At 42.0% G+C, this 14,138-nt stretch overlaps 1 protein-coding gene across 4 annotated transcripts in view; it reads left to right on the top strand.

The window, feature by feature from the left end:
- GRIN2A (glutamate receptor, ionotropic, N-methyl D-aspartate 2A) overlaps positions 1 to 14,138 on the top strand; it is a 434,662-nt gene that overhangs the window by 395,055 nt on the left and 25,469 nt on the right. For all 4 annotated transcript variants that reach the window (XM_011961386.1, XM_011961385.1, XM_011961388.1 and 1 more), the window contains one exon: positions 271 to 458. In XM_011961386.1, coding sequence (XP_011816776.1) covers positions 271 to 458 — 188 coding nt within the window. The remainder of the gene's footprint in view (positions 1 to 270; positions 459 to 14,138) is intronic.

The following is a 14,138-nucleotide window of genomic DNA, read 5'->3' as shown; positions in this document are numbered from 1 at the left end:
AGCAAACCAGCAAACTCGACTGTTTACTCACTTGGGTATATGGATCCTTCATGTCTTTATTTAGCTGCCTCTTGTAAGTTGGAGAGAAAAGGTTCTGGCTTTTATCTCCTCGTTAAAAATAGATCCTTTTATGAGGAGGGGATGAAGAGGCCATGAGTCATCACCAGCATGAAAGAAAGTATGTGATGCTTTCAGGATCAGGCCTCAGGAGCCAGACCCCGAGGTGGTACCTGGCCATCCCTCTGACCCCCTGGTTTCTTGTCATTTCAGGAAGCTGGATGCTTTCATCTACGATGCCGCGGTCTTGAATTACAAGGCCGGGAGGGATGAAGGCTGCAAGCTGGTGACCATCGGGAGTGGGTACATCTTTGCCACCACCGGTTATGGAATTGCCCTTCAGAAAGGCTCTCCTTGGAAGAGGCAGATCGACCTGGCCTTGCTTCAGTTTGTGGGTGATGGTAAGACCCCAGGTGACCCCTTTCTTTAGGGGGACTTGAGACCCTCGCACTCGCTCTGTTTGTTCCTGGGCTTCCCAGTAGATCTTTGCATGATGAGTTTGCTCCCTAAAAATATTTACTGAGTTCCTGTCACATGAAACCGTGGTTCTTTAGATTGCTTATAATGGAAAGCAATTCTAGATAACTAAATTTAACAAACAAAAGTATTCTAAGGATACAGTCTCTCTCGGGGGATTTAGGAAAGAGTTAAATAGGTTTAGAAAAAGACAGGAGACAGGGCAGTCCTGGCGCCTTAAGTGGGAATTCATAGGCTTTATCTCTAGGGCAGTGGTTCTCAGAGGGCAAAGGGCAATTTTGTCCCCTAGGTGACATGTGGCAGTGCCTGGAGACACATTCAGTGATCACGGCTGGGAATCTGCTTGCTGATCTCATGGGTAGAGGCCAGGGCTAGAAGATGCAGGGAAATACCTTACCGGGTTCAGGACAGCCCCCTACATCACAAAACACAGAATTATCCAACTGCACATGTTGGTAGGCTGTGGTTGAGAGACCCCGCTGTATAAAATTACATAACTAGGCTGTGATCAGTCCCAATTTCATTCCAGAGAAAGGATTCCTGATGCATTTTGAGGTCAAAGACTCTTTCCTAGACTCACCAGGCATGACTCAGGGTGGGGTCATGTTGTACCAACGTGGCAGCTCATGTTCTTCTCCCATGGAGGAATGAAGGAAATTCAATCTCTGTTACAGCCTAATGAGACTGTGGCATTTATAGAACTATACAGCCACTTGGGCCAGCTGTGTCACCAGAAGCATTTCCTCCTGTCTGCCCTTTCTACTTCATAGCTGGTCATCTCACTATAGCCCAGAGTTTCCTGGCACGGCCTCTAGAGACTGGCCATGGCTTGGAATGGCAGGTTGGTTTCCTTTTCGTTAATAACACTGAGGAAATGGAAAAAGCAAAGTCAGCTCAGATAGCAGGTTAACACCAAAAATGAGCTCAGTATGAGGGGGATAGAAAGGCCCAGGCCAGAGGGCAGAAGCCCCATTCTAATAGGTGGAGGCTGTATTCAGAGATGGTTACTGAATGTGCTATGCTGGGCTAGAGGTGGGAGAGAAAAATCTAGTTACCACTACGGTGAAATGCAATATCAAAATAGTTAGAGGTTAGCTAGTGCGTAGGGTTGGTGTGAATTTGAATGAAGTGCACAATTACTTCTGGCTTCTTATCTGCTTTCTATTCACAGAATTAAATCCTAGATTCTCACAGTGCCATCAAGCATGCGAAAGGTGTTTTATATTTAACTCCCAAATAAGAACATCTGAGTCTTTGAATTCCCCTTAGGGCATTTGTACCTTCCTCAGATCACTGGCCATGTTCTCTGTTGTGTAATAATGATTTGTGGCTTTTTGCTGTGAGATCTTAGAGGCATACAACAATAAGCATTTATTTTCCTCATGGTAGCACAGGTTGAGTGGAAAAGCTCTGCCTGGGGTGGGGATAGTGCCTCTGCTTCCTGCCACAAGCCCTGAATCAACGGTGTGGTCTCTGCTCCACACGTGTTTATGCTGTGTCTCAGGCTGAAAGGGTAGCAGCTACCTGGGGAAACTCTTTTCCTGACTATAGCAGAAGCACAGAAAGGACTGCCTCGCTGCACATGCACATTTCAAGCCGCTGCTTGGTCATGTTCATGTCTGCTAATATCCTGTCCAAAGCAAGTCAGGTGTCCACATTCCTGGTCAAGGGATTGCGGGTATACTCTACCTTTCATGTGACAGATTTTGAAGTTTTATGGCAAAAGTGTGGACACTGAGAGTACACTGAAGAATTGGGGCCAAATATTTTGCCTGTCACGGGGGTGAATAAACACCCTTACAGGGGGTGAACTACTCAGCAAACAGGAGTCTTGTTTCCAGTATTAAAACAAAACACTGAACATCACAGGTAATTGATCAATAAAGGGTTGAATGAATAAATACGTGTATAGATGAATGGTTGATATTAAGATGTATTTCATTCGGCAGGAAACTTTTAAATGTGATAGGTATCTGTCAAATAAGTGAGTTCTAACTCGAGCCCCACCTACCATTGGTGTCACTCTCGAACCATCTATTATAAAACAGCTAACATATTTAGGGACTTGGATATGTCAGTCATCGTACTGGATGCATTACATATGTTCCTCAATGTAATCTTCGTAACCTTGTGAGGTTAAATATTGCTTATTCCCACTTTACAGAGGAGGAAATTCGATCTCAGAGGGCAAATCCCCTAGCTAGTAAGGGGCAAAGCTTCTACTTCAGGGACCTTACTCTGGAAGGGGTCCAATTAGGGAAGACTGTTGTTACATTTAACTCTCTGAGATATCTATGAAAGATGACTAATTCAACTCTTGAGATGTGTAAATCCTTTAGGAAGGAGTAATTTAGTGCACATCTGAACTAAATCTGTTGCATTTACAAATACTTTTATGAAAGAAGTGATCTTTTTTAGCCTCAGTTTATTCATCTGTGAAAGGGTACAGAAATATTTACCTAATAAGGTTGGTGTGAAGATGAAATGGGAGAATACATGTCAAGTGCATAGCTTAGCATAGACCCTGTAACATACAAGTGGTTCAATAAATGCTAGCCATCACCATCGTTGTTACAGAAAAGGGATGCTGATTCAGACCTCAAGAGAAGGTTCTTGGATCTCATGCAAGAAAGAATTCAGGGCGAGTCCATGGAGTAAAGTCAAAGCAAGTTTATTAAGACAATGAAGGAATAAAAGAATGGCTACTCCATAGACAGAGCAGACCCAAGCCCATTTTTATGGTTATTTCTTGATGACATGCTAAACAAGGGGTGGATTATTCAGGCGTCCCTTTTTTAGACCATATAGGGTAACTTCCTGACGTTGCCATGGCGTTTGTAAACTGTCATGGCACTAGTGGGAGTGTAGCAGTGGGGATGACCAGAGATCCCTCTCATGGCCGGCTTCTTTACTGCAACCTGTTTTATCAGCAAGGTCTTTATGATCTATATCTTGTGCCCACCTTCTATCTCATCTTGTGACTTGGAATGCCTTAAGCCATTTGGGAATGCAGCCCAGTAGGTCTCAGCCTCATTTTACCCGGCTCCTATTTAAGATAGAGTTGTTCTGGTTCACACGCCTCTGATATCATTATTATCATTATCATCATCATCACCACCATCACCATCATCATCACCATCAGTCATTATCATCATCATCATCATCATCATGACCAATGCCATCATCCTCGTCACCACCATCATCATGGCCATCACCACCACCCTCCTCCTCCTCTTCATCCTTCTTCTCATCATCACCATAGTTGCCTGTGCACAACTCTAGTATCAAACAACTTCTTTAGTGTTGCACCGGCAATAATATAGTCAAGTTAGTAACATAGAAACAACGTTTGTGGTGCTAAACACAAAAGGTCTTCTTTGCATCAAATAAAAAATAAACAGTAAAAGCATCCAGATGGGCCAGGAGTTTGTTTATGTACTTACAGAACATTTAGGTTCTCATAGATATTTTCTGTTCTGGCTCATTGCCTTCCTGGTCAGACTGTTGGGTTTGGGAAGTGTGTCTTTTCAGCTTCATCTCTTGAGGCCATCTGGAGGCAAAGACTTGGGAGAGGAAATGCCATTGCTCCAGGGGATGTCTCTAGATGATCTTCCCGGAAAGCCATGACCAATTCTGAATGTCTCTCTAGGAGTAAATACATGAATTAACACAACTGCATAAATATTTCACTTATTGTATGCAGCTTCAGCAGGATTAATTATGCTCTAAAATTAGACGTGTAAAGAGCACAGTGCTGAGCAGTACCTAATTATTCATCTAGAATGGAGTGTTTTATCTCTTGTTATACAGTAGCTTCAGTGGACGATTATGAGTCTAATGAGTGTCAAAAGTATAAAAAATTTTCCTAATGAGCTGTGTAAATATAACCTTTGAATGGAGTGTTTGGTTATTGAGGGAACCTCTTACGTGAAGCCTGCCATGCATTTCCCTAGAAAAAAGACTGCTCATCTGCCTGGAAGCATACACAAGATCCTAGCAAGATGTGGCCTTCCTAATTGTCTGTGGTCTTTCTAAAATGATAAAGTACACCATGACATCTTTGACTCTCAGTCCTGGAGTAGCAGTGCTCATTGGCATTTTTCAGCCTTGATCAGCATCAGTACCCAACATTTACTGAGAAACAGATGCCTTCGTAGGCACTGATGTTCCAAGAAGGGGATGTCAGGGTCTTTTTCTTCTTACCCTCAATGAACTTACAGTCCAGTAGGTTGACAAATGTATAAATGCAAAACATCTAATCCTAAAATTGAAACGTGTCTAGTAATTCACATATATAAATTTATATCACATGTGTATATATATACATATGTAGACATAAATACATATATATATACATGTGTTATATATGTGGTATATATTCCTATGTATGTATATGTATAGACATGTATATTCTTCTTAGGTGTATTGGGTAGATAAGAGAGTGGTCAAGGAGAAATACGAGACATAACTAGTATCTTTAAATATAAGAATAAAGGACAGAATGATTCATAAAGAAAACAAGTGTGGCAAGATTTAGACAAAGAATAGAATGGGCCAGCGTTCATAGAAGCCTCTGCCATTTATTCTTCCAGCACCCAGCAACTCTTTATTGAGTACGTCGATTCTGCTTGGTCCCTAAAAGGTGACCCTTGAATGAGAACCTGAAGACTGGGTGAGCCTTGGACGTAAAGAATGGCATTTCTGGCTTTGAAGTAAAGGTGAACAGAGGATCCCATAGGTCCCATCTATCTCCTGCATTTTGTGATTTTCAAAAAAATGATTCTGGGATTTGAAGAAGCAGAAGGAAGACCATAAAGGTCAAACCCTTCTGATATCTAGGGACCAGAAAAAAAGATACTGAGAAGAACAAGAATGCCTAATTTTATTGTTCAGACACAAATGGTGCTGAGAAAAAGGAAGGAAAAAAATTGTTTTGGGGCCTCTCCTCTATGGTTCAGCACTATGCCAAGCACATCACATATAATATCCTAGTAAGCCTTTATATAACATTCTGGAGTAACTCTTAGTATCTCCATTGCGCAAAGCAGGACAATGAGGCTCCAGTGGGTCAAGTGAACTGCAGCAGAGCTTCTTTAGCTTTACCATGAGCAAAAATCACCTGGGGATCTTCCTACAAGACTCTGTTTCAGTGGGTCTACGGTGGAGCCTGAGACCCAGCATTTCTAACAAGCTCCCAGGTGATGCTGATGCTACCAGCCAATGGACAACACCCTGTTCAGACTTTTATAGAGGTAACAATTGGCTCTAGTTCATCTGAGTCCAATTCTGATCATTTTTCCACTAAACCAAGCTGCAAGGAGAAACCTGGGTTGCAGGCGGCCGGGTCAGCTTAGCTATAAGTAATACTTTTTAGCATTGAGAAGCATTTAATCTTCTTTGTATTTCGCTCAGTTTTAAGGTTGTGGATTTATTTTTAAACTCCAGTATACATTACTCATCCCTGACATCTAGTCTGAGTTCATATAACACATAAAATTAAATGTATATATTATATATTTTTAAAATTACATATATGGTATATTCAATTGCACCTATATCGTATTTAGGTGTATATAATAGATTATATATATAGTATATGTGAAATATTTGAAAGATACGGCACATACATCTCTCGCATTGATACTGTATAAGGCTAGGTGCAGTGGCTCGTGCCTATAATCTTCACTACTCAGGAGCCTGAGGTGGGAGGATTGCTTGAATCCAGGGGTTCAAGATCAGCCCAGGCAACATAGCAAAAGCCCATCTCTACAAAAAAATTTTTAAATTAGCTGAGCATGGTGGTACATGCTTATAGGCCCACCTACTCAGGAGACTGAGGCAGGAGGATTGCTTGAGCTCAGGAGTTTGAGGCTGCAGTAAGCCATGATCATGCCACTGCACTCCAGCCTGGGTGACAGAGTGAGACCTTGTCTCCAAAAATAATTACATGAATAGAGTGACCAATTCAACCAATTTTGCCCGGACTCTCCAAGTTTTGAAACTAGTGAGTGACCCTAGTTATATCATATTTGGACATATAATCATATGTTAAATATTTGAAAGATACAGATACACACACGCACACACACACACACACAATTTTAGTTCATCAGGTTCCCTCTGTTCCTTTTGTACTGCAACTTTTGCCAGCAATAATTTAGATTGGAGAGGACCAAAAACCCTGCTCTCATGTTAGTGAGGAGCCTTGCTTCAGTGGACTCTAGAGCTTTAAAATCACCGTTCAGCATAATGATGCTCACAGATCTTGGAGTTGGGGAGCCTTGGCAGGGAAGTCAATGGAGAAGCTCACTTTCTCCCTCTGAGTGGGTCAGTGTTGGCATCCTGAGTCCTTTTTTTGTTGATCGCTCTTCCACTGAAGCATACAAGATAGCTTTTGATGGCAGGGGACCCCATGCTGGCAGGCAGAGTAGAGAGTGTTTGTGTGGTTACAGAAGTCCTTGTATCTAATTAGAATTCTCATAAATTGCTCTGGGCCACTGGATGGGTTGCTAATATCCTCAACACTGCCCTTGATCAGCTTCCCAGCTTAATATCTTTGGGCTGACATCCGAGTCTAGGGTAGAGCTGGACAGTCCCACAGCTCAGGCAGTGATGACCACACATGTCCATTCTGAGGACGGCATATGCCTGAGAGGCCTTCATAGCCAGTCTTCTTGGGGCTGGCTTAGGAATGGTATGGCAGTGTGGATTGGGGAAATCCTTGAATGCCCCTTACCCCTGAATATTTTTCCCATTCAACTTTCTACAGCATCCAAAATTTCACCATTTGAAATTTTTTTTTAGATAAGTGTGGATTGCTGCATGCAACACCCTATAAAAATGGAATTCCTCCTTCCTTGTTTTCCTAACCCCATTTCCTGATTTGACATCTCATCCATCCTTCAGCCTCTGTGCTCCTCTGTGAAGACTCCCATAAAGACTTCTAAGCTGGATACCCTGCTTGTGAACTCCCTTATCTCCATGTTTGTGGCATTTAGCAAAGCAAGAGAGGTGAAATAAGAAAGATGAAGGTTCCGCAGTTTCCTAGTGGTGTGACCTGGGGCAAATTAATTTCTTAGAGTCTCAGTTTTCTCATTTTAACATCAGAATTCTTTAAGAATTAAGTATGAAAATAAACATAAAGAAGCTAGCCCTGTGCCTGGCACACATTAGATGCCATTGTTGACCTCTCCATGTCCCCTGGCCACTTGAGTGCACTGCATTATAGGTTCCTTGAGGGCATACACTGTCCATATCCATCCTTGTTGCTATTCACTTACTGCAGGACTCAGTGGAGCTTGGCATACAGCGGGTACATAAACAAAACTTGTTTAATGAATGAAAAAATGAATGAATGAAGTAGAAAATGCTGCAGATATACTTTTGCAAGACTTATGTCATCGATTTAATATCTTCTCTAATGAAAGGGACCATATTTTCTTTAGAAAGGACACTAGATACCTCTAGAGAGATGCAAGGAGGTAATCACTGAATTACTGCCAAACTTTTGACAGTCTTTCCAAGCATCTTACCACTGTATTAACTACAAGATAGAGGCAAATTCCTCCGTTGTCTTATTTGTATATTATAATAGTCAAATATCCCTGTATTAAGCTCTTTAATGCAACATATGCAATATGCATATCAGGCATATCTATGCATATATGTAATATATGCAATATGATGTATGTAACCAACAAAATTATATATTCCCTGGCTTTTACAACTGTATTGGATCATAAATTGCTACTTAGTCCAGTAATAGGGAAACCCGAAGCCAGAGAGGGGGTACGACCTCACCTAAGGATGCACAGCAAAGCAGTGCAGAGTTGAGGCTCAAACCCAGCTTCTCTGCCTCCTAGACAAATTATATATTAGAAACAAAATAAAGGGAACACAAAACTAGTGATGATCCTTTGTTCTGTTTCTTTGGGAAAGACTTGACCTCTGCAGTAGGGGTAAGGGTCATAGAGGACAGCTGAGGTATCTCCAGGCATATTGGTCAGCAGCCCTATCCAAATCATAAAGCTTCCAGTAGAATGAGCCTTGCTGTCTCCCAGGACCCCCTCCTTCCCTGCAGCACAGTAGAGGCAAGAGGCAAGAGATACGAGAGACATTGTGGACTCCAAAGCACATGCTTTGTTTATTTCAGGCAAGACTGCATACTAATGGGGGAACAGTAGGCAAGTTTCATGTCCATAGTGTTCCCGGGCACACACCCTTGGTTTATGTCTTTCTTTGACAAACCAGCCCTGTTCACAGCTTCTCCCTTTCTTCCATGCAAACCTCTTCCAAACTCTAGCTCTAATCCCTTCCCTAAGGAGAAGCTTGTGAAATAAAACTGTGTTGCTCCACCCTTGATTTTTGCTGTACTTCACTGATGTGGTTTTGTTCATTGCAGTGTCATTATGTCATTAGCATGAATAGAGAATTCTAAAACCCCAAAAACCAGAAGTGATAATTGCACAGTTGTCTTAGCCAGACCCTTTGCCAAACTGGATCGAGCTCCTACTGTGTGCTTTGCTAAACTTGCTACTGCAGTCCTCAGAATTTAAACACTCAAAAACGTCCTCCTTATTTGTGTGTGTGTGTGTGTGTGTGTGTGTGTGTGTGTGTGTGTGTGTTTCATATATCTTATCAACCAAGGTTTGTTTTCCAAATTCTCTATCCTCAGACAGGAATTCAGGTGTTCCCACATAGTAGTCAGCAACATAAGTTAGAACTCATGATTCTTCCATGTCCACCAGATGTACGGAGGGTTCTGGAATATGGGATTCAGTCTCTTTAATCAAGAACCTGGGAGAGAGTGGCCAGGAACTTCAGAGACCCAGAAATTAGGAACATGAGGCTGAAATCTGTGCTTTATTCTGCTGGTTTATGATGAAGAGGGTAACCAAGAGAAAGAGTATTTCCTTTAGCATTTATCAAAACCCATGACCCAAATCCCACTTACTGCCTGGTTTTGAAAATAAAGTTTTATTGAAACCCAATCGCATGTAAAGCCCAGTCATTGCAATAGAAACTGTAAGGCCTGCAAAGGCCAAAATGGTTATTATCTGGCCCTTTACAGAACAAGTTTGATGGCATCTAGTCTAGACTGTCTGGAGAGAGAGAAGGGCAGAGAAGGCCGGGCGCAGTGGCTCACGCCTGTAATCCCAGCACTTTGGAAGGCTGAGGCGGGTGAATCAGGAGTTCAAGACCAGCCTTTTCAATACAGTGAAACCCCGTCTCTACTAAAAAATACAAAAATTAGCCGGATGTGGTGGTGGGTGCCTGTGGTCCCAGCTACTCAGAAGGCTGAGGCAGGAGAATCACTTGAACCCAGGAGGCAGAGGTTGCAGTGAGCCGAGATGGTGCCACTGCACTCTAGCCTGAGCAACAGAATGAGACTCTGTCTCAAAAAAAAGAAAAGAAAAGAAAAGAACAGAGTCAAAAAGTAAGGAAAGAGGGGAGAAAGGAAGAGATAGCAAAAAAAAAAAAAAAAAAAAGAGTAAAGGGAGAGAGAGGCAAAGAAAGAAGGAGTGGGAGAGGTAAGAGATGTTTGCTAAGTGGTAGTTTAGGCAGTGTTTAGCCTGTGCATCCACAGAGCAAGCTGGTTTTATTAAACTGAGAATTAGCCACATTGCAGATGAAACTGAAGATGTCTCAGAGCCGTCCCTGCTTCTCCTCGGTTCCGGTGTGTTAGTACAAAGCACAGACCACCGGGTGACTCACTCCTGCCTCGGAGATGTCTAATCTGTCTTTTGATGGCTTCCCTGCCAGCAATTCTTCCTGACATAGGTCCCTGTGTCCTCATATGACTCAGCAACACCCATTATAACCAGCAGCCTTAGCCCAATTAAAGAGATAAATGCAAAATAAAAATGGACAGAAGAGGAATTGCAGAGCATCTGAAAACCTCTTTTAAGAGGATGGGACAGTTTTCCATTTCTCCACATGGAAGTAGTTCAACAGCTACCATGATTGTTATAGATATTTATCATAATAAGTAACACTTATGAGAAGGATAACTACATGTCACAAAAATCATCTCATTCCTTTAGGTATTTATCCACATAAAGAGTCAAACTCTGTAAAATATTCGAAGAGATCTATTCTGAGCCAAATGTGAGGGCCATGACCCATGACACAGCCCCCCAGGAGGTCCTGAGAACAAGAACGTGTGCCCAAGGTGGTCGGGCTACAGCCTGGTTTTACACGTTTTAGGGAGACAAAAGACATCAATCAATACATGTGAGGTGTGCATTGGTGCAGTCTGATAGGGCAGGGTAACGGGGTGGGGGAGTGGGGCACAAGTAAAAGGTAGAGTCAGAGTCCAAAGATTTTCTGATTTGCAATTGGTTGAAAGAGTTAAATTATTATAGAAAGGCCTGGAATCAAGAGAAAGGAGTTTCTGGGTTAAGAGAAGGGGTTGTGGAGACTACGGTTCTCAGGTGCATGAAGCCTCAGTGTTTTCTGTTCAGACCTCTAAAAGATCCTGGCCTCTCAGTCTCTTCAAGATCGGGAGGGCCTGGAATGGGGAAAGATCTTGTTATGTTAATAGAGAATATATATAGATGCAATTTTCCCCAACAAGGATGGCTTTGCAGGCCATTTAAAAATATGACAACGAAACATATTTAGGGGTAAAATGTTTTGACTTCCTTCTTTATCTGTCATGTGATGTTCTGCCCAAGTCAAGTTGGAAACTAAGCCATGTTACATAGCGGAATAAAACTCCTCTGATGAGACTTGGTGGTCTGTAGGGTGTGACTCTTCGGGCCCCTTAGATAGGACTTTGGGCAAGAGAAGAAAATTGTCGGAGTTTGGTCCTTATATTAATTTCATTTGCTTCTCACAATGACTAAATGGCATGGAGTTATGATTATTCATTCCTATTTACATATGAGGAAACTGAGTCACAGGTCAGTTAAGTAAGGTGTCCAGGATTATCCAGCTAAGTGGGAGATCTGAGATTGGTACAATTGGTACCTACGCAGGAGGGCGCCAGGATCTTTGCTTTAACCTTTGTGTGATGTTACTTCTTTAGCTGCTATAAACCCTCATAGACATCTTGGAAGACAGGTTTTCTTATCTGGAAAGGGGCAAGGCTGTGATTTAAACACAGGTAGGTCACACCCCAGAGTCAGTGCTCCTTCCTCTTTTACTAATGAAACAGCATCATTCCCCTGCTGATGGTACTGGGCAAAATCGCTTGGCAACAGAAGTTTAGGGTGGGAGAGAAAGTGGCCTACACTTTTTTTCCGTTGTTCCATGGTGAAGGAGACTCGTCCATGCCTCAGGCCCCAGCACCATGGGAGCAGGCCCAGCCTAATTTTTGAGATCATTCAACCCTGCCAGTTTGGGGAAAACTAAGGACCCAGAAGCAAGAGATGAGAAGGAATGAAACAAGGACAGAATGTAATTAAGAGAAGTCAGATGTTTGGCCTCGATACAGGCTTGCAAAGCAGCCTCTCCAGGTTCACAAAGACCTGTCTTGGTTGCTGGAATTGCTTGTTCCCCACAGAGCTTCTTGGAGCTGCATAATCTCCAGAATTTCGGAAAGTTATTGTTCCTTGCTAAACATGTTTTAATCAAATTGAAACTTCAAAGGCAGAAATCACAGTTGGGCATGAGCTGGGCTAGTCTGTAAATTACCAACTTTCTAATCAAGTTAGGAAGAACTGGGTGCCATTGACAACCCCCTTCCCATTTACTCACCCATTTGTTCGTTCATTCATTCTCCCCTCTAGTCGTTGATTCAGCAAAGAACAACTGAGCAGATTTTAAACTCCAGGTGGTGGGATATAAACATGATTAAACACTCCTGCTCTGTTGCCCTTGCATGTGGAGATGCTTTTGCCATTTTTGCATCCAATAGAATCACTTGGCAAGCCAAATGAAAATACAGACACCTGACTTTCACCTCCTGTGGGGTATTTCTATATCCTTTCTGGGTGATTCTAATGCATATTAAGGGGTTTTTTTTTTAATTGAAACTTAATACTTTTTATCTAGTGTTCTAAATTGAATCTCCATGTACATAATGTTATATTTTATAACTTTTAAGTGAAAATTCTTAAAGCAGGCATTTGCTCCCTTTGCGTGCGTGCACGCACGCACACACACACACACACACACACACACATATACATATATATATATTTGTTTTTTTGAGACAGAGTTTTGCTCTTGTTGGCCAGGCTGGAATGCAGTGGTGTGATCTCAGCTTACTGCAACCTCTGCTTCCTGGGTTCAAGCGATTCTCCTGCCTCAGCCTCCTGAGTAGCTGGAATTACAGGCACCCACCACCACGCCCAGCTAATTTTTGTATTTTTAGTAGAGAAAGGGTTTCACTATGTTGGCCAGGCTAATCTTGAACTCCTGACCTCAGGTGATCTGCCTGCCTCAGCTTCCCAAAGTGCTGGGATTATAGGTATGAGCCACCGTGCCCAGCCATATAATTCTTTTTAAAAACCTGGAAGTTCATGGGTACCTATGCAGGTTTGCTATATAGATAAACTTGTGTCATGGGGGTTTGTTGTACAGATTATTTCATCACCCAGGTATTAAGCCTAGTACCCATGATTTGTTTTTCCTGATCCTCTCCTTCCTCCTATCCTCCAACCTCTATTAGGCCCCAGTGTGTGTTGCTCCCTTCTATATATCCATGTGTTCTCATCCTTTAGTTTCCACTTGAAAGTGGGAACATGGGGTATTTGGTTTTCTGTTCCTTTATTAGTTTACTAGGAATAATAGTCTTCAGCTCCATCCATAAGGTTTAAGAATCACTCTTGAACAGTATTTACCATTTAGAAACATTTTATCCTCTGATTGACAGACGCTGAGTACAAATATCAGTGGCCATCCAGTCACTCAGTTGGGGTCCGTGATATTGAATCTTTGCCCTGTGTTTTATTCATTCTTTTTCTCTCAGAGTTTCTAATTAAGTTTACACAGAGACCTTGGTGATTGTGAACACTAGAGGCATAAATGGTTTGGCATTTCTAAGCATCAGTCCACATGCCAACCACAATAAAGAACATAAGAGATATGAGGGTAGGCTATGAATGGAAGACATAGTCAGATAAGCTTTAATGTTAAGCTTCCTCCTTCAGGAAGGATCAAAATAGACATGAAAGCCTTTATTGCTTCCAAAGATTTCATTTTCATTTATTGACTATAATAACAGTGTTAAAAATAAAGCAGGCAAAACTGAAAACCCCACATTTGGGCAAAGACTGAGCCAGCACTTCTATCAATTAAATCGGATCTGGAACTAGATTTGGACACAATGGCTCTCCTGATTCCTTATACATGTAGACGGGGTCTCATGTGAAACCATGGGGAAAGTGTGGCTAAAGACCATTGATCGAGTCTAATTTTTTATATGGATTTCATTATTCCTCCCATGTGCATGGATGACTTTTCATGCACGTAAACGTCATGTATACACAAGGATAATACACTGATATAGACGTCAGAAGGGGGTGATCATTAATAACCATTTTGATGCCCTAACAACTAAGTCACTTTTACTCTCCTATGACCTAAAAACTGTCTAGGGCAAACAATTTATTCAGAAATGCAACGTTTTCACAGAAGAAAAATGTCAGTTCTAAGCA

This window comes from Colobus angolensis, unplaced genomic scaffold (assembly GCF_000951035.1).
Source record: "Colobus angolensis palliatus isolate OR3802 unplaced genomic scaffold, Cang.pa_1.0 Scaffold55, whole genome shotgun sequence".
In the NCBI taxonomy this organism is placed as follows: domain Eukaryota; kingdom Metazoa; phylum Chordata; class Mammalia; order Primates; family Cercopithecidae; genus Colobus; species Colobus angolensis.
Note: the sequence above shows the minus strand (reverse complement) of the source record. Positions and strands in the feature narration are given on the sequence as shown.